A 21,305-nucleotide genomic window follows, 5' to 3' on the forward strand; every position below is an offset into this window, starting at 1 on the left:
AGTCCCATATGTAAAAAATATGCAAATACGATGTGTTAGTCTTGTGTGCTTCGAGGCGCTAGTGTGCACCCTCTTTGTTTGATTTTTTGCAATAATGTGCTAACTCTTTGCAAAAATCTAGCGGCCCTGCATGAGTGAGAGATGCTGTTGTTGTTTTCTTGCATAACATACTTTAAAAAACGGAGTGCCGGGATACATGTAAAGCAGATTTATCGGTTGCTCTGATTGGGGAATTTAACAGGAAGTATTAGGAAAATCCATTTAGACGCATAATGCATTTAGATCCTCATAAAGAGCTTTTAAATAAAATTACATTTTAATCCATTTGTCTGTTTGTTTGTTTTTTGCTTCATAGAGATTGTTCGAGCAATGACGTATGTGATCAACCAAGGGATGGCCATGTACTGGGGAACCTCACGGTGGAGTGCGATGGAGATCATGGTAATGACACTTAACAAAAGAAATGCACGTAAATTTGAACAATCATGTTACAGAAAACCACTATACGACAAAAAACACCCCACATGTTTAATCCATTGCTCAGGCACGCAAAGGCAACACAGCGACTCTCAGAACATTTTTAGTTGTCTTCGATGGTAAATAATATAGTGCAAACACCTTTTACCACTATACAATATAGTGCCCAACATATCACAATAGCACAACACAATAATATAGCAATAATACAACACATCACAACAGCACAAAATGAAAACTCAATAGCATGCCAATGCAATACAATCCAACAACATACCAACGCGTTACAACAGTACAACAGAACAGCACAATTATACAAAAATTCATCATAAACCGAAAATCAAAATTCAACAACAGAAAAACATGCTGCAACCACACATTAATAACGTAAAATAGAGCACAATGTTGCCACACAGCAGAAAAATGCAAACATGACAACACAAAAACAGAACACAATAAGTCAATACAACAAACAAACATAACAACATTTAAGCATAGCAATACGTTTGTGTTCTATTTATCTTGTCATGTGTCAGGTTGTGTTTTCTGCTGTTTTGCTGTAGAGCAGTGTTATTCTGTGTTCTTGCCTGTGTTGTTCTGACATGTGGTTGTAATAGTGTATTGCTGTGTTGTTTTGTGGTACATCATTGAATTCTTGTTATGTTGTTTCAGGGCTGCATTGTTTTGTCTTTGCTGAGACTTTGTTCCTGGGCTATTTTGTGCTGTTGTGATGTTGGCACAGGCGCAGAGTAAAGGAATTCCCTCCTTTGCATAGGGCGCGCCCCAATGCAAATGAGGGAACCCCCCCTGAAGGAAGCTTTGGCGCATTAAGTAACCATCGCTATCCGTATTATAGAAGGGACGCACAAGCGTTTGTGCCCCCTTCAATAATACCAAAGTGCCCCGGGAGCGCGCAAACAAGGCACAAACGCCTGTTGCTCCACCGGGGCACCTTCTGTAATACGGTCCCTGGTAAAAGTGGTTTCAGCCTGCAAACACAAGCATTCTTATGCCTCCACGAAAATTTTGAATAAGTACCTACAAAAATGTACAGAATTACAGAAGGTGCCCCGGTGGCGCAACGGGCATTTGTGCCCGCTTTGCGCGACCCCGGGGCACTTTGGTGTTATAGAAGAGGGGCGACGACGCTTGTGCGCCCCCTGCTATAATACTGATAGTGCTGGCACGCTTAATGTGCCAGGGCTACCTTCAGAGGGTGTTCCCTCATTTGCATAGGGCAGTGTCCTATGCAAATGAGGGAACTCCTTTGACTCTAGGCCTGTGCCATTTTACAGACAGTTGCGCAGAGTCAAAGGAGCCCACTGGAGGCCCATTGTAAAAGGTGGTGCACTGTCAGTGCGCCCCTGAGAGCAGCCCTCTGCAGGGTGTAAAAGGGGTCCCATGGACCCCTCCAGCCATCCCCTTGCAGGCGGGTGTAGTTACTGACTGCAACCGCCTGCAAGGGGATCTCTAATCCCCTTTTTAAGTGCAGGTGGGTGCCGCCTACATAGTGAAGAAACAGAGGCAGCGCATTCACCATAATAGGGCGCATTATCATTGTTTGCGCCGGCGCACCGTTCATTTAAAGTGAACTGAAAACAAAATTTGCCTTACCCTATTCCTAATCACTGCTTTGCTGGTCTCAGATTCTCTCAATGTAAGAGAGGAGCACCTTTAAGAGTGGGGCAAAGATCTTATGTTGAGAACCATGTGAAGATCAGTGATACATTTTAACCCCTTGCGTGCTTCGGACGGCCCCCAGCCGTGGGCGTGTGCTGACGACGGCCGGGGGCCGTCCGAATCTCGTCCACTTAATAAAACCCCCGCACAGCACGAAACTTCGCACAGCGCGGAAGGGGTTAAGTAATAACCCGTAGAGAAAAGGTGCCCTCCATCTTTGGTGAATACGTCCTGCTCCAATGCAACAAAATGCAATGTGATAATTTAGTTTTGTGTTTTTCCCCAGGAAGCCTATTCTGTTGCAAGACAATTCAATTTGGTTCCACCAGTATGCGAACAAGCCGAATACCACCTCTTTCAAAGAGAGAAAGTGGAAATCCAGCTTCCGGAGTTGTACCACAAAATAGGTAAATGATTGGTCTATAAAAGGTGTCACCCGGATATGCAGTCAGGTGTATGTTCACAAACCTTTGTGTGCAGTAACTTTACAGGCCCTTCACTGCTGGTTTTCTATTTAAGAACTCATTGAATTTGACAGGCAGAAAACTTACTTGATCTAAAGTAATGTACTTGCGCAGTCAGTTTCAACTTTTTGTATGGTCAACATCCCTTCACTGGCAAGCCACTCATCATCCTGTGTAATAAATCAAATTAACTTTTGGGTAATATTTCATGTTTTAGACATGTTTATGAATCGTTTAACAATACATAGTTCAACTGAAAAAACCCAACTTAGGAGCAATAGATTGATATAATATTTCTTATCATTTATACGCAATGGTAAACATTTTTGTATACACTTAAATGTTACTTGCAGTCTCATTTGAAAAAAAATGACTATTTGAAGCTAGGGCTATATTAGAGCACACAAGGAGACGATGGGCGGAGCTCTGATACTTTTCAGACACTCACCCCAGTCACAGATTTGGGTTGAATCCATCATTATTCTTTAGCTCACTTTGCCACCCCAGTTCAGGCACAGCTATATGCAAATCAGTCTTGACCCTGTGTCTCATGGGAGTAGTCCAACTCGAACTGCAGAGCCGTGTCTTCCCTGGACCAGAAACAAGCATCATGGGACCGGTTTCGGGGTAACACCCCTCATTATCCAGGCTAGATTGAATCCAGTGACAAAGTGAGCAAGGGACCTATGTCTGAGCATACCATGCCAACTTAGGGCGAACAAAGCAAACACAAGGAGATGATGGACGAAGTGCGAATTAGAACAGTGTTTGGGGGGGCACCGCAGATGTAATGGGCCAACTTTTATCCCTTGTGGCACTTCCTTAAAGGAAGAACCACGCACATTTGCCAAAATCTAACAAACATATACTATAATAGGAAATAAACATCAACTCAAACCTCTTTTCAGAGAAAGTACACCGCTGACATTTCACATTCATGCATAAAAAGGTTTTGTAAAGTTCGACTGCTTAAGATTCATAAGGATAGTACCATTCAAATCAAAACAAAGGGTGTTTCACACTCATGATGGGACCTGCCAGAATCTCTTAATATCTTTCATGTGCTTATCCTGGAGGGCTATGGATAGTGATGGACGCCCCGGGTTATCACCTTTTAAGCAGTAGGAATTTTTAGTCACATAAACCCATATTTCTTTTTCTGCTTCCAGGCGGTGTTTGGAAAAGCAGATAATTCTTTAGCTTTATTCATATTGTTGTACTTGAACCCTGTATAACAAAGGTTAAAAAAGTAAATGCTTTTTTCCCAAACCCAATGTATACCGTACTGATGAGATACCATCCTGAGGTTGCTTGTATTCTGATTCAGGGAGGACCTAGCCAAGCAGTTCGGGCTGGGCCTTTCCTATTGGAGCAGGGTCAAGACTGATTTGCATATGGCTGGGTCAAACTGAGGTGGCATGATGTGCAAAATATCAATGGACTGGGTTGTGGATCAGAGGAACTACACGTGACTGAGATTAATTCAATATAGAAAAGGTACCTTGAGGAATTATTTCCACTGTTAATTAATATTTCTCACATGCCATCAATATGTGCATTCAATCAAATAAACATCGGAACCATGGTGTCAATCATTTTTCAGCTTTATATCATATGTTATATACGAAACAGTGAATAATTTGCAACAAATAGAAAAAAGGCAACACAAACCACACTATTACAATCAATATCCTTCCGATAGTGTGTTATACTGTTGGTACTGTATGTATTATATACATATCGTGCTCCTGAAGCCTCAGTCAGCTCATGCAACAGTCTATAAACATGAATGTTATGGTTCTTATTTGTAACCAAACAGTATACAGGCGTCGACGTTTCGGTCTTTACACAGCGATTTCCACCAAGACCATCCTCAGGACTGTATGTTGCTCAAAATATCTACAAAATATACAATATGTACAATATATTAGACCCCGTTCCTAATGTCTAATATAATTGATTGTCTGCTAACACTAACCGTCACCACACCCAGTGTGACTACACATAAAATACATTACTCACTATATTCCAAGTAGAAAAACCTCAATCTTCATAGACCAATAGGGAAGTCTTAACCATAGACCATCCACTTTCATGTGTTCCTGTACAAACAAGTATATATCAACACTTATATATATACACTCTGAGCATATGCCTTCATATTACTACAACAACCGTCCAACCTTAACTCCTCTCCATACAAGACACTAGTTCTGCTTACCTCCTCAAAGAGATAGAGACATTTCAGACTGGCTCGGTGAATTTTCGTATTTCTACCGTGTTCGATTGGTGTGGTTCCAATCTAAAGTGCAGAAACGGAAGATAACTTCCATAAGTCCATGCAAATACCTAGTAAGACTAACATTATCCCAGTAACCCGCCATTTGCACTTACTTCCACACTGTGTATCGAGCGGGATTCCAGTTTACTCCGTCTCGCTTCGACAGCCAGCTCACAATGATAACGGAGGAGACTACATCAAAGTCGCGGACTCCGCGCATGCTCAGAACGGGGACGTCGCTTTAGTTTATGAGGCGGCCATTTCTAAATGGTTTTCATACCTGCACTATCCAACAAAACATAATGTAATACCAACAATCCTAAGTGTAAAAAGTGTAACCGACTATCATCGGCCCGAAATATTTGTGAAAATACTTAAAATATATACAGTTCAAATGCAGCTAACGTCTCAGTGAAACCAACTATAGATTCAGAAGTCGGCCTTACAATCGGGACCAGTCTAAGACAACCACCATCCACAATATAAATTACAGTGTACTGATGACATAAGGGACATAATCACAGGGTTGCCAAATTGTGCCATTCAACATGTTGGTTAAGACCCAGAACCATCGTCCTGCACATCCATATCCATCTGTTTTCTTTAATGGTTAGCAGACGATCTACATTGGTCCTTCTTTTTGACCCCTTAATCACCTCTAGCACAAACCATTTCATGTCCTGTGGACCATGTGACTTTTCAATATAGTGTTCTACCATGGGTGCTGTCAACACTTTACATCTAATCCTAGATTGGTGCTGGGTTATTCTTTTTTTCACCTCTTGGGTTGTCTTCCCAATATAAGCTAAGTTACTTGGACATAGTATACAGTAGATGACGTTCTTAGTCAAGCAGTTCGAATGATGTCTCATCGTAAATTCTTTACCGTTTAGTGTACATGATTTGGTAACCGCAGTTGTATCACAGGCTACACATTGTCCACATGGATAATGGCCCACTCTAGGTGTCAAACCCCATTGACTGTGTATGGTATTTATCCTTGGTTCTCTGTATGTTTTAACCAGGAAGTCACGTAGATTCCTAGCCCTTTTGAAGGCAAAGTATGGACATTTCAGCTGTAATTCACTTTTCTGTATAAGGTGCCAGTTTCTTGTTACAATCTTTTTAATTTCATTAGATTCAGTTCCAAAGGTAGTAATACAGGCTATGGTATTGTCTAGTACCTCTTTTTGTTTGCTTTGATCCAAAAGTGATGTCCGGTCATAATACCATGCTCGTTTGAGAGCTCTTTTTACCAATCTGTTAGGATATTGTCTGGCCACCAGTTTTTGTTGTAAAATCTTAGCCTCCCTGAAATAATCCTCCCTTTTGGTACAGTTACGTTTGATTCTTAAGAACTGGCCAAAAGGGAGGTTATCCCGTAAGTTCCTGGGATGGTGGCTGGAATATTTTAAAAGAGTGTTACGTGACGTGGGTTTTGTATACAAATTTACCACCAAGTTACCATTATCATGTAGGATGTTCAAGTCTAAAAAATTGACACTTTTATTACTATATTCCATAGTGAATTTTAGGTTGTCATTTTGTTCATTTAACCATCTGTGAAATGTTAATAGATGATCCTCACTTCCTTCCCAAACTAGACAGACATCATCTATATACCTAAGGTATTTAGTAATGTGTGTTCCAAATGGGTTGTTATTATGAATGTTTTTATTCTCAAAATCTGCCACATACAGATTAGCTATGTCGGGAGCGAAAATCGCTCCCATCGCCACCCCTTTTCTTTGACCATAAAAGTCATCATTGAATAGAAAATAGTTGCACTCGAGAGCTATTTTAGCACATTGGATGACAAAGTCCACTGGTACTTGCATAGGGCGGGTCTGTGTATTTAGGATTTTTTCAAGTATATCCACTGCTTCTCTCTGTGGGATATTGGAGTATAAACTCTCAATATCCATTGTAACAAGAATGTTTATCGTAGGGTCAAAGGAAATGCCTTCCAAAGCATTTATTACACTTATACTGTCTTTAGTGTATGATTGGGTGAGTGGTACGAAAGGCTTGATAAAGAAATCCACATACTCGGCCAAGGGTTGTAAAATTGACCCACATCCCGCGACAATAGGTCTACCGGGGGGGTTTGCTCGTTTTTATGGATTTTTGGCAGTATGTAAAATGCCAGAATTGTGAAATCATTCTTATTTAAGTATTCATATTCTCTCTGACTTAGCCATAACCCATCAAGACCTGTCTTAGTAACAGTTAATATGTCCTTCCTGATCTTCTCTGTAGGGTCACCCCTTAGTTTAGTGTAGTGAAGAGGGTTATTAAGTTGACGTATTGCCTCTTTATCATATTCAGTCTTATCTTGCACTATTATACTGCCCCCCTTATCTGCAGGTTTGATATAAATATCCTCACGTTTAGCCAGGGTAACCAGTGTCTCATGTTGTTCTTTCGTGAAATTGTATCTCACATATTTCTTTTTTTCTTTGAAGAGTTGGTCTATTTCTAACAACACTACATTTTCAAAAGTTAAAAGTTCCTTCGGCATTAAGTTGTTTGCCGGATAAAATGTCGAGGGACAGCGGAGACCTGTAACATTACGTTGGTTAGATGTTGTCATATTATATTGACTACTGATTGGGGTCTTGTTGAAAAACTGTTTAAGACGAAGAGTGCGAAAGAATTTCTGGATTTCCATTAGAGTTGTAAAATGATCATTCCTATTGGTAGGTACATAAGATAGTCCATAGCTCAACAGTTCTAATTCTTGTCTATTTAATTCATGTTTAGATAAATTAAATATAGGTACCACCTCTAAGGTTGGGTTTGAAATCCTAATATCATTTCCTGTATTCATTTCGTCTACCACTCGTAAAAGTTGTTCCTCGTTTGCCTGAACCCCGGTGTATATTGGTTTCTGTACCAACCCCTCCGGGTTGACCGGGTCCGTCCTCGTGCTGGGGCCTGGCCTCTCGGTAAAAAAGTACCCCTACCCTGTCCTCTACCAAATCCTTGGTTTGAGCTACTGCCTCTGTGTGCACTATCGTCTGAGTTTGTGGATGCTGTATCAGAAAAAGTTAAGTGTTTAGTAGTCCACTGTGCTTGTCCCTGACCCTGTTGAAAAAACTCCTTTTTAAGATAAGGGTATGTTCGTTCTTTTGAGTAGTATTTGAGATCTTTCTGTAATTTGTCAGTTTTCTTCAATATATTGGTCTTCAAAAAATCAGCTATCTGGGTTTCTAACTTTTTTAAAAACTCCTCAGCATCAGTCACTGTTTGATCCTCCCTGATTTGTTTTTCTAAATCTGCTATTTCCTGCTTGAGTTTGTCAATATGTTTGTGGGCTGTTTCAATCCCTAGCACCATCCAACTACGTGAACATTTATTGGACACATAACTGAAACCTGTCTTGAAATCTTCATCCTCTACGAAAATAGCCGGAATATTACGTACTTGTAACCCTATCGGGATGATGTTATTGTTCAGGCAATCTGTAAGAAATTTTGCATGTAACTCTGTTCTTATTAGTTTCTTACGCAATCTTTCCAAATTATTGCGAAGCGTGGTATGTTGTATATTATGTGTGGTGGTGATAGTCTGAGGTCCCAATAGTGACGGCCCACTTGCTACCTTTGTTATATATTCATCACTGTAGGTGAGTGTCTCTTGTTCTGACATTTGCAGCACCTGCCTATATAACAATCTATTGTAGTATTGGGTAAAATCAAATTGTATTTCTACAGTCTTTTATATTTATGGTAGAGACGAGATTATATACATCGGCATATGCTTAGAAACAGGTCAGACTATATATACGATTCAATCGTGAACTATATACAAAATACACAAGTGAAATATAAAAGTGAAATATAAGCAGACAAATTTATGCTAATCAATAGACAAACCACTATCAAGAATGGCCCTTGCAGACATCGTCTGCGCCGATACAGTAAATAAAGACAGGGCAACCCAATAATCCCCAAGGAACTGGGTAAATATGCAATATAGAAAAGGTACCTTGAGGAATTATTTCCACTGTTAATTAATATTTCTCACATGCCATCAATATGTGCATTCAATCAAATAAACATCGGAACCATGGTGTCAATCATTTTTCAGCTTTATATCATATGTTATATACGAAACAGTGAATAATTTGCAACAAATAGAAAAAAGGCAACACAAACCACACTATTACAATCAATATCCTTCCGATAGTGTGTTATACTGTTGGTACTGTATGTATTATATACATATATACATATCGTGCTCCTGAAGCCTCAGTCAGCTCATGCAACAGTCTATAAACATGAATGTTATGGTTCTTATTTGTAACCAAACAGTATACAGGCGTCGACGTTTCGGTCTTTACACAGCGATTTCCACCAAGACCATCCTCAGGACTGTATGTTGCTCAAAATATCTACAAAATATACAATATGTACAATATATTAGACCCCGTTCCTAATGTCCAATATAATTGATTGTCTGCTAACACTAACCGTCACCACACCCAGTGTGACTACACATAAAATACATTACTCACTATATTCCAAGTAGAAAAACCTCAATCTTCATAGACCAATAGGGAAGTCTTAACCATAGACCATCCACTTTCATGTGTTCCTGTACAAACAAGTATATATCAACACTTATATATATACACTCTGAGCATATGCCTTCATATTACTACAACAACCGTCCAACCTTAACTCCTCTCCATACAAGACACTAGTTCTGCTTACCTCCTCAAAGAGATAGAGACATTTCAGACTGGCTCGGTGAATTTTCGTATTTCTACCGTGTTCGATTGGTGTGGTTCCAATCTAAAGTGCAGAAACGGAAGATAACTTCCATAAGTCCATGCAAATACCTAGTAAGACTAACATTATCCCAGTAACCCGCCATTTGCACTTACTTCCACACTGTGTATCGAGCGGGATTCCAGTTTACTCCGTCTCGCTTCGACAGCCAGCTCACAATGATAACGGAGGAGACTACATCAAAGTCGCGGACTCCGCGCATGCTCAGAACGGGGACGTCGCTTTAGTTTATGAGGCGGCCATTTCTAAATGGTTTTCATACCTGCACTATCCAACAAAACATAATGTAATACCAACAATCCTAAGTGTAAAAAGTGTAACCGACTATCATCGGCCCGAAATATTTGTGAAAATACTTAAAATATATACAGTTCAAATGCAGCTAACGTCTCAGTGAAACCAACTATAGATTCAGAAGTCGGCCTTACAATCGGGACCAGTCTAAGACAACCACCATCCACAATATAAATTACAGTGTACTGATGACATAAGGGACATAATCACAGGGTTGCCAAATTGTGCCATTCAACATGTTGGTTAAGACCCAGAACCATCGTCCTGCACATCCATATCCATCTGTTTTCTTTAATGGTTAGCAGACGATCTACATTGGTCCTTCTTTTTGACCCCTTAATCACCTCTAGCACAAACCATTTCATGTCCTGTGGACCATGTGACTTTTCAATATAGTGTTCTACCATGGGTGCTGTCAACACTTTACATCTAATCCTAGATTGGTGCTGGGTTATTCTTTTTTTCACCTCTTGGGTTGTCTTCCCAATATAAGCTAAGTTACATGGACATAGTATACAGTAGATGACGTTCTTAGTCAAGCAGTTCGAATGATGTCTCATCGTAAATTCTTTACCGTTTAGTGTACATGATTTGGTAACCGCAGTTGTATCACAGGCTACACATTGTCCACATGGATAATGGCCCACTCTAGGTGTCAAACCCCATTGACTGTGTATGGTATTTATCCTTGGTTCTCTGTATGTTTTAACCAGGAAGTCACGTAGATTCCTAGCCCTTTTGAAGGCAAAGTATGGACATTTCAGCTGTAATTCACTTTTCTGTATAAGGTGCCAGTTTCTTGTTACAATCTTTTTAATTTCATTAGATTCAGTTCCAAAGGTAGTAATACAGGCTATGGTATTGTCTAGTACCTCTTTTTGTTTGCTTTGATCCAAAAGTGATGTCCGGTCATAATACCATGCTCGTTTGAGAGCTCTTTTTACCAATCTGTTAGGATATTGTCTGGCCACCAGTTTTTGTTGTAAAATCTTAGCCTCCCTGAAATAATCCTCTTCACTACACTAAACTAAGGGGTGACCCTACAGAGAAGATCAGGAAGGACATATTAACTGTTACTAAGACAGGTCTTGATGGGTTATGGCTAAGTCAGAGAGAATATGAATACTTAAATAAGAATGATTTCACAATTCCGGCATTTTATATACTGCCAAAAATCCATAAAAACGAGCAAAACCCCCCCGGTAGACCTATTGTCGCGGGATGTGGGTCAATTTTACAACCCTTGGCCGAGTATGTGGATTTCTTTATCAAGCCTTTCGTACCACTCACCCAATCATACACTAAAGACAGTATAAGTGTAATAAATGCTTTGGAAGGCATTTCCTTTGACCCTACGATAAACATTCTTGTTACAATGGATATTGAGAGTTTATACTCCAATATCCCACAGAGAGAAGCAGTGGATATACTTGAAAAAATCCTAAATACACAGACCCGCCCTATGCAAGTACCAGTGGACTTTGTCATCCAATGTGCTAAAATAGCTCTCGAGTGCAACTATTTTCTATTCAATGATGACTTTTATGGTCAAAGAAAAGGGGTGGCGATGGGAGCGATTTTCGCTCCCGACATAGCTAATCTGTATGTGGCAGATTTTGAGAATAAAAACATTCATAATAACAACCCATTTGGAACACACATTACTAAATACCTTAGGTATATAGATGATGTCTGTCTAGTTTGGGAAGGAAGTGAGGATCATCTATTAACATTTCACAGATGGTTAAATGAACAAAATGACAACCTAAAATTCACTATGGAATATAGTAATAAAAGTGTCAATTTTTTAGACTTGAACATCCTACATGATAATGGTAACTTGGTGGTAAATTTGTATACGAAACCCACGTCACGTAACACTCTTTTAAAATATTCCAGCCACCATCCCAGGAACTTACGGGATAACCTCCCTTTTGGCCAGTTCTTAAGAATCAAACGTAACTGTACCAAAAGGGAGGATTATTTCAGGGAGGCTAAGATTTTACAACAAAAACTAGTGGCCAGACAATATCCTAACAGATTGGTAAAAAGAGCTCTCAAACGAGCATGGTATTATGACCGGACATCACTTTTGGATCAAAGCAAACAAAAAGAGGTACTAGACAATACCATAGCCTGTATTACTACCTTTGGAACTGAATCTAATGAAATTAAAAAGATTGTAACAAGAAACTGGCACCTTATACAGAAAAGTGAATTACAGCTGAAATGTCCATACTTTGCCTTCAAAAGGGCTAGGAATCTACGTGACTTCCTGGTTAAAACATACAGAGAACCAAGGATAAATACCATACACAGTCAATGGGGTTTGACACCTAGAGTGGGCCATTATCCATGTGGACAATGTGTAGCCTGTGATACAACTGCGGTTACCAAATCATGTACACTAAACGGTAAAGAATTTACGATGAGACATCATTCGAACTGCTTGACTAAGAACGTCATCTACTGTATACTATGTCCATGTAACTTAGCTTATATTGGGAAGACAACCCAAGAGGTGAAAAAAAGAATAACCCAGCACCAATCTAGGATTAGATGTAAAGTGTTGACAGCACCCATGGTAGAACACTATATTGAAAAGTCACATGGTCCACAGGACATGAAATGGTTTGTGCTAGAGGTGATTAAGGGGTCAAAAAGAAGGACCAATGTAGATCGTCTGCTAACCATTAAAGAAAACAGATGGATATGGATGTGCAGGACGATGGTTCTGGGTCTTAACAACATGTTGAATGGCACAATTTGGCAACCCTGTGATTATGTCCCTTATGTCATCAGTACACTGTAATTTATATTGTGGATGGTGGTTGTCTTAGACTGGTCCCGATTGTAAGGCCGACTTCTGAATCTATAGTTGGTTTCACTGAGACGTTAGCTGCATTTGAACTGTATATATTTTAAGTATTTTCACAAATATTTCGGGCCGATGATAGTCGGTTACACTTTTTACACTTAGGATTGTTGGTATTACATTATGTTTTGTTGGATAGTGCAGGTATGAAAACCATTTAGAAATGGCCGCCTCATAAACTAAAGCGACGTCCCCGTTCTGAGCATGCGCGGAGTCCGCGACTTTGATGTAGTCTCCTCCGTTATCATTGTGAGCTGGCTGTCGAAGCGAGACGGAGTAAACTGGAATCCCGCTCGATACACAGTGTGGAAGTAAGTGCAAATGGCGGGTTACTGGGATAATGTTAGTCTTACTAGGTATTTGCATGGACTTATGGAAGTTATCTTCCGTTTCTGCACTTTAGATTGGAACCACACCAATCGAACACGGTAGAAATACGAAAATTCACAGAGCCAGTCTGAAATGTCTCTATCTCTTTGAGGAGGTAAGCAGAACTAGTGTCTTGTATGGAGAGGAGTTAAGGTTGGACGGTTGTTGTAGTAATATGAAGGCATATGCTCAGAGTGTATATATATAAGTGTTGATATATACTTGTTTGTACAGGAACACATGAAAGTGGATGGTCTATGGTTAAGACTTCCCTATTGGTCTATGAAGATTGAGGTTTTTCTACTTGGAATATAGTGAGTAATGTATTTTATGTGTAGTCACACTGGGTGTGGTGACGGTTAGTGTTAGCAGACAATCAATTATATTGGACATTAGGAACGGGGTCTAATATATTGTACATATTGTATATTTTGTAGATATTTTGAGCAACATACAGTCCTGAGGATGGTCTTGGTGGAAATCGCTGTGTAAAGACCGAAACGTCGACGCCTGTATACTGTTTGGTTACAAATAAGAACCATAACATTCATGTTTATAGACTGTTGCATGAGCTGACTGAGGCTTCAGGAGCACGATATGTATATATGTATATAATACATACAGTACCAACAGTATAACACACTATCGGAAGGATATTGATTGTAATAGTGTGGTTTGTGTTGCCTTTTTTCTATTTGTTGCAAATTATTCACTGTTTCGTATATAACATATGATATAAAGCTGAAAAATGATTGACACCATGGTTCCGATGTTTATTTGATTGAATGCACATATTGATGGCATGTGAGAAATATTAATTAACAGTGGAAATAATTCCTCAAGGTACCTTTTCTATATTGCATATTTACCCAGTTCCTTGGGGATTATTGGGTTGCCCTGTCTTTATTTACTGAGATTAATTCAAGCATTCAACCCATCATTTTTTTGTATACTTTTCCCAAAAGATACGCTACCATCGAAGTGAATGATCAATCAAAGCTATAAAATGAAGAATATCATGAGAGTATAATGAGTCTGAGCTGCTGACCAATGTATGACTACATCGGTAGGTCTCTGACACAGGGTCCTCAAATACCTTCAATGTTATTTAGGAATCAGTTTAATAATCTAGTAAAATTGTGGTGTTAGAGGGTATCTAGTGACTACATTTCAATCCATGGTCAAGCATTGCCTATAATGCAATACTCTGTGGACCCATTATAGGTTTATAGTGCTCTGCAATGTACGTGGACACGTGGTCATGGCTGTTCACAACTCATAACATCCTTGCCTCGAGATAGTCATAACTGACCAGGAAATGCTGGTTGTGTATGGAGATTTATCAGCAAATTGTGATCCTCATGTACCTATTGGCTGTATATAGACGTAACGGATAATTGTGATCTTGATTTATTTGGGCACTTGAGCAAAATCCGTGTACGCCATTCCTTATCAAACAAGCAGAAGTCAGAACTGTGCAAATTGAGTTGTGTGTGTTTTTACATCAGTGCAAATATTATGTGATAATGCCTGAGAACAATATGACCATCAAAATTCTTTGTATGTGAATTTAGAAAAAGTAAATGATAAATGAATACTTCAAGGGGCAGATTTACCATATAATCATGCAGTGTAGCAGGGCAAACATTGCGCTGCGTGAAAAGGCGAGAGGAGGAGAGTGCCATATTTACAGAAATATGTCACTCTCCTTCCCTTTCCCTAGCGTTGTTGCTTAAATCAGCTGGCCTGCGCCACGGAGACACCCTTTGCACCATGGTGCAAAGGTGTCTATGTGAGTCTAATATAGGTTTTGTACTGGAAGACTCCCCTTCCAGTACAAAACACTAAGCATAGACTGACTTTAACCCTTTCCCTTTTTGTATATGTGCTATAAAGTGCATCACGCGTACAAATCCGTAAAAGGAAGGAAAAATGGAAGCATTTCTCCTTCCGTGCACCTGCTTCAAAAGGGCACAGTTTTCTGATGCTAAACCCTGTCTACATTATTTAGTAAATAAAGTTTAGCGTCAGTAAACGTAGGTGGTTGTATGGGAATGCCCATGCTCTACTCATGGAATGCCTCCTTGGCGCTAAGTAATGCAAAGCAGTGTTATGTGCTGCTTTGTGTTACTTTCACTTTATTTCCAGCGATACACCTGATTGGTGCTGGAAAGTAAATCAGAAAAAAATATTTTGAGACCATTTGCATCTCTTTTGTGATGCAAATACAGAGTAAAATCCTAGTAAATCTCCCCACAAGTGTCCACCTGTTAATAGCAGCATAAAATGATGTGTCCGTTATGCAAAGCGCAGCATCAGCTCAGCAAACGTATTTGTTTGAAAGGGTGAATTGACATCTGTCTCTTGCTTCTCAGGGGTTGGAGCAATGACCTGGTCACCGCTCGCTTTTGGGATCACATAGAGCTTTCACAACCGTACCATTGTGTCTCATTCTGTTGTGTCTAGAACTTCTCTGGCAATACTTCTATTCAAACACTGAGTTAAAAGTGGCCAGTATTGCTCCTCCCTTTTTTGCCTGAAAATGTCTCCCTTATATGTTGTTTATCCTTCTTGAGTATGGTACAGGACTGTGCCTCGTAACCATTTATTCTTTTTGTTCATCTTGTTCAAATAAATACCCTGCCCGGTTGGGCAGAGGACAAAAATATAGTCTCCTATTATGGCCTATATTATATTGTTTTTCTTGATTCTGATAAGCTAAGGACCTTTGTCCCTCATAGCACCTGTTAATAGCAGCATAAAATGATGTGTCCGTTATGCAAAGCGCAGCAGCAGCTCAGCAAACGTATTTGTTTGAAAGGTTGAATTGACATCTGTCTCTTGCTTCTCAGGGGTTGGAGCAATGACCTGGTCACCGCTCGCTTGTGGGATCATCTCAGGGAAATATGCAAACGGCGTTCCAGAAAGTGCCAGAGCTTCATTGAAGGTAGATGTAGATAGTTGATACATTTAGGCATAAGGAATCATTTTCTAAACGAATATGGAACTTCACTATTATTAATATATAAATATCTAGTATCATTCTGTGTACTGTACACGCCATACAAATTTACAGTCTTTCACTGGATCTGAATGTAGGGATATTTAGGCCTGGGCAATGCGTAGTCTTGCAACATTTCTGACATTTTGTGCTACGCTTGTTCTGGGAAAATCCTGAAATTACACTGTTACTTCAGCTGAACCGTGGAATATTTGACAATCAATTTTTGTGAGCCAAGCTAATTTGTTCGGACTTATCCATGACTAAACATATTATGCATTGCTGTGTATGAGCAACAATTTACTGATGCTAAAATCACTGTATTTTCTGAATGCAATTCTTGCATACCAAGCATTGCCCCATCAGTGGCTTATGGAAGGAGCATGCACCAAGTACTGTGTAAAGAGAAGCAAGTCTCTTTAAGGAATACAACACAGTTCTTTCTCTGCACCCGAGACTCCCAAATGCACTGCATGAGGCTAACAGGGCCAGAAATGAATGAGGAGCTGGTCACTTGAAGGAAGTTTTATTGTTATGAACCCACCACTGAAGAGGACATAGTTTCTTTACAAAACACATCATCAAGCCATTCTGTTCTAGTACTTCAAACGCAGTCTTCTCATCACATATACCGATTAAAACACAACTGTGTCTACCGCCCACTTCATTTAGGAGGCACCAACTTGTTCAGAACTTGTCCAGAATAATATGGCATGGTTGCTTTTCTGTCTATGCAAACTTGATCATGTGATTTGGCCCACTATTTAATGCTCCAGTTTGTTATCTTTACTCAAGTCTTTTTTTATTTCACGCTTCAAGAGGTCTGGAGGCAACGTGCTCTCCCTGCTTGTTCCTCAATGTTATGCAGCAGTCTATCCCTAGGTGTTTAACAGCTAACCATGAAAGGTTTAATAGGACAAATCCCATTTAGTTTTCTAGTCCCAGAGATTTAGAGACCTTTTATCTTCACAGCCTAGCGCTGTGATGGTTTGGGTGCTAGACCAAATATACATTTTTAAAAAGATGGTTAAAATAGTTTAGGACTCAAAAAAATAATAATTAAATTAAAGAAAATTATTGCACATAACCCCATTAGTCCCAAATTAGAGTAATCCACAGTGAAAAATCCCAAGTGATGGTATCCGATTTTTTTTGCGTGGAAATATTGCCATACGACCTTCTCTCCATCCCCAGCTACATTCTTCCCACTCATTTGAAGTTTCACAATATCTCATCTACGCTCTTCTCACAACATATAGAGACTCTATGGGATAGGTTTAGTGCAATAAGATATAAGGGGTTTCACAATTAAATAAAACATTATTGCTGGATAGCACAATCCGACTCTCTCTGGCCTCGGATATTCATTAGAAGAAACTACAGATTTACTGTGGCGATTTTTCATAATGGGTCTTTCCATGAATTAACCAAAAATAGCCCAATAGTATATAGCAATACCTTCATACTTTCAATAGTTGTGTTGAAACATGTTTAGACATTTTTACCGTCCAAGAAAGAAAAGTGCATTATATACCACCGGAATGGCATGTTTTAAATACTGTGCTAACAAAAATATTGCAGCCAGAATATCTATTACAAAAATATTGTGAAAGTATGTGTATGTAGGTTAGGATAGATTTACTATATGAAACCCCACGAATAGGCACCTTGACAATATATTTAACTGCAAGATACATAGAGGTGGAGTTTAGAACAGTAAATCTATATAGACTTATATATACACTTGCCCTTCACAGTATTTCGGTAGTCGATATTCTGTCTATGATGTTTTTTTGAAGCACAGGGGCTTATTTATGAGGCCTTGTGTCACTTTTGCGCCACCATTGCGTCACTTTTTGTGATGCACTAGCGGTGTAAAATATGTGCTACGTTGCGCCCTATTTACAAAGTGCTGTAGATGCGTCACTTTGTAAACCCCTGCGCCACATTCTAACTGCGTCAGGTATAATGTATGCAGAGTGGGTGTTCCCCCCGCAAAAATCCTCGTAGAAGTGGCTCATTGAAATCCATGAGATTTCAATGTGCCACTTGTAGGACACCATTGCTTCAATATCTTACGCCTGCCTCACAGCAGGCGTAAGATTCACGCAGGCCCTTTCACATGGGGCTTGCCCCATGTGAAAGGACACATTGCTAGAGTTGCGTCTGTTTTCACACCCACCCCAGCAATGCGCCACTTTTGCGCCTACAGACACATCAGATATACTGACGTATCTGTAACTCCTTACGACATGATGTGTCATACAGTAAATATGACGCATCCATCATCTCGCAAGGAGGGCAGACTGGGAAGTGACACATCACTGTTTTCACGCAGCAATACATCATTTCTCATAAATAAGGCCCACAATATTTTTGTGCCCCACATTCTAGCATCTGACCTAAATATAAATACGAAATGTAAATAGAAGAGCTCGGCTTAAACGTTTAACAGACAAGGCCATCCTTACCAGATTTCCACCACAAATATTCATATTTTACCAACAATGTGAATGGAATTGTAGTTAATTTGGCTACCTCTTTAGAATACAATACATACATTCTAACAAATGTACATTCCTGATTTCTAGTGCTACCAGTGGCTGAAGGACAAAATTGTAAGTGAAGAAGGAAGACAACAACAATCAAAGCTGAAAGATCTTTCATCTATCGCTGAAAGACTTGGATGCACGTTGCCTCAACTAGCTGTTGGTAAGTAACACATTGTTGACCAGTGGTAAGGATGAGAGACAAACATGATTTTTTTACTGAAACTGCTCTCTTTCAGTTTGGGGAAAGCACAAATTGAGGTAAAACCACTCACTAGGAAATTTGTGAGGGATATCAGGGACTTTAGTGAGTAAATGTTGGGACCTTTGAACTATTTTGATTGCTTAGATCTTCATCATGCTTCGGTTGCGGTCAGATACTTCTTTAGTCATTCATATGATATAAATACATGGACAAGATTCATGCATGATTTTGAAATCTAGTGAGTCGATTGGAGTGACAACATTTTGCCAGAGCCATTCATCAATCCAAAAACCTGATGTAGTTTCAGGCCACATTGTTGTATTTAAAAAGTACACTGTCGGATTAGAGTCAATCTTGCTGAGTAATGTGTGGTTTGCAAACAGCGAGACATTCATTATGTGCATCTACCCTACCTGTCCAACGCCTAGGACGTCATCAGTAAGTCACCCAAAATAATGACTATTAAGAATTTCAAATGCGCTTTCTGACATTTTGAATTGGGACTTCGTAATTAAACATGGGCAGCTCAGCTGGCTTTGAGCATCAGTCCCAAGATGTCTTGGAGTAGGAATATCATACTCAATATTGATTGGCTGATATAGGCTGTGATTTACTTAACTTAAAACAAGTTGTACATGTGGTTCACGTCTATGGTACAACCATGAAAACAAATAAACAGAGGTGGATCTAATCTTTGAGGGAGCCAATTGAAATTATAAGCATTATTCTCCATTCTGAGAGACCAAAATGAATTGTCCATGTCGTGTTCTCTGGCATGTGGAACATCCTTTACGACGAAACTTTAACAACGCGGTACTGTTACCACGCTACTTTTACAAAGCAAGTCATTACAACGACTTGCGCTGGGGGGCGTTCTAGGATAGTAAATAGTTTAATTTACTATCCAACTCCTTCCCTAGAGTCCACGGGGACTGGAGTTGGAATAGTAAATAAAACTATTTACTATCCAGCACCCCCCAACGCAAGTCGTTGTAACGACTTGCGTTGTAAAAGTAGCGTTGTAACGGTACGCATTGTCAAAGTACGCGTCGTAACGTCATACATCCCTCTGGCATAATATTAAACACAATCAAAGAGATTTCTCTGTGGGGGAGCCCATATAAGTGTACACGTGGCTGTCCTATGTGGCAGAGCTGCTAAACATTGTGCCCCAGACGTAAAGCCTATACGCTGCTACCCAGGTACTTCATCTTATCTTATCTTATCTTATCCAGAATTTGTACAGCGCACGTACATCCGAGGGTTTCATGGCGCTAACCAACCGCGCTAGGGACTAAACCCATGAGGGAAAGAGGGGGGTTACGCCAGCGTCTGCACAAAAAACCATCGACTTTTCAACCCTATATTCATCTATGCAGTGAATGATCGAAGAAAGTTTTCAAACATCATTAAGGAAGGAAAATGTATTATAAGCCCTTACCTGGTGGACAAGTAACCTGGAGAAAGGCACAGTAGTGCAACATTTTGAGTCTACTTTAATGGGGCATCCATCCCACCTTGAGTCACCAGTCCCCAATAGCTTCACTACTGCAGAGGAGAAGTCAGAGCCGAGAACCTACAAAAAATGAACAGATCAAGTGAGACAAAGCACTACAAATGAACAGTGAAATACCTAGGTAAAAGATTATTAAGAAATAAAAAACCTTCGATGACAGTAAATATAATACTAACCATGTGGGCAAAATGGTGGCTACGAATACTTTGCTCGCTTTTTGCACAGCAACAATAACGGCATTTCTGGTCGCAGTTGAACCAACAGTAAACTATGGGAATTTAATATTGCTGGGTTCTGGGATTGTTGGCTGTTCACCCTTGTTGCATGGTGACTTGGATGGAATCTGGCAGAATATTACTGGCTGTCTTGTGCACAAATTCGTTATGCTGTCAGGACATACATTGCAGAGATAGTTTGTTGAGATTACTGTCAACAGCCAACGTAGTTTCTTTGTAGATTTATTGAAGAATGGAAGAAAAGCATACAGGATAAGAGGGGCCAGAGGATCAGCACCAACTGACCTTGGTATTCCAATCTACTGTCACCCACGTTGCAACTTCTGCATAACATCATAACACTGCATATTTCAACTCAGCAGATGTTAACACAACAAATCTTTTCAGAGGGATTTTAGGCTGCACGTATATTCTGTCACACCTGCCCATGGAAACCCTATAGAAACTCTATTCTATTCAATTCTGGAAGTTCCTATAGCACAGCCTATCACACAGAAGGTTGTCCCGGTGCTAGCTTTACTGAAATGAATGCCTTGTATAGTAGTATCATCAATGCCGCATA

The 21,305-nt window shown here is 39.8% G+C and overlaps 1 protein-coding gene across 1 annotated transcript in view; it reads left to right on the forward strand.

The window, feature by feature from the left end:
* The window catches only part of KCNAB1 (potassium voltage-gated channel subfamily A regulatory beta subunit 1), a 756,359-nt gene that overhangs the window by 694,575 nt on the left and 40,479 nt on the right, over nucleotides 1-21,305 (forward strand). The window contains exons 9-12 of the mRNA XM_086944907.1: nucleotides 356-441; nucleotides 2,444-2,564; nucleotides 16,089-16,183; nucleotides 18,829-18,949. Of these exons, the coding sequence (XP_086801033.1) occupies nucleotides 356-441; nucleotides 2,444-2,564; nucleotides 16,089-16,183; nucleotides 18,829-18,949 (423 nt within the window). The remainder of the gene's footprint in view (nucleotides 1-355; nucleotides 442-2,443; nucleotides 2,565-16,088; nucleotides 16,184-18,828; nucleotides 18,950-21,305) is intronic.

Source organism: Lissotriton vulgaris, chromosome 11 (genome assembly GCF_964263255.1).
Source record: "Lissotriton vulgaris chromosome 11, aLisVul1.2, whole genome shotgun sequence".
Lineage (NCBI taxonomy): Eukaryota > Metazoa > Chordata > Amphibia > Caudata > Salamandridae > Lissotriton > Lissotriton vulgaris.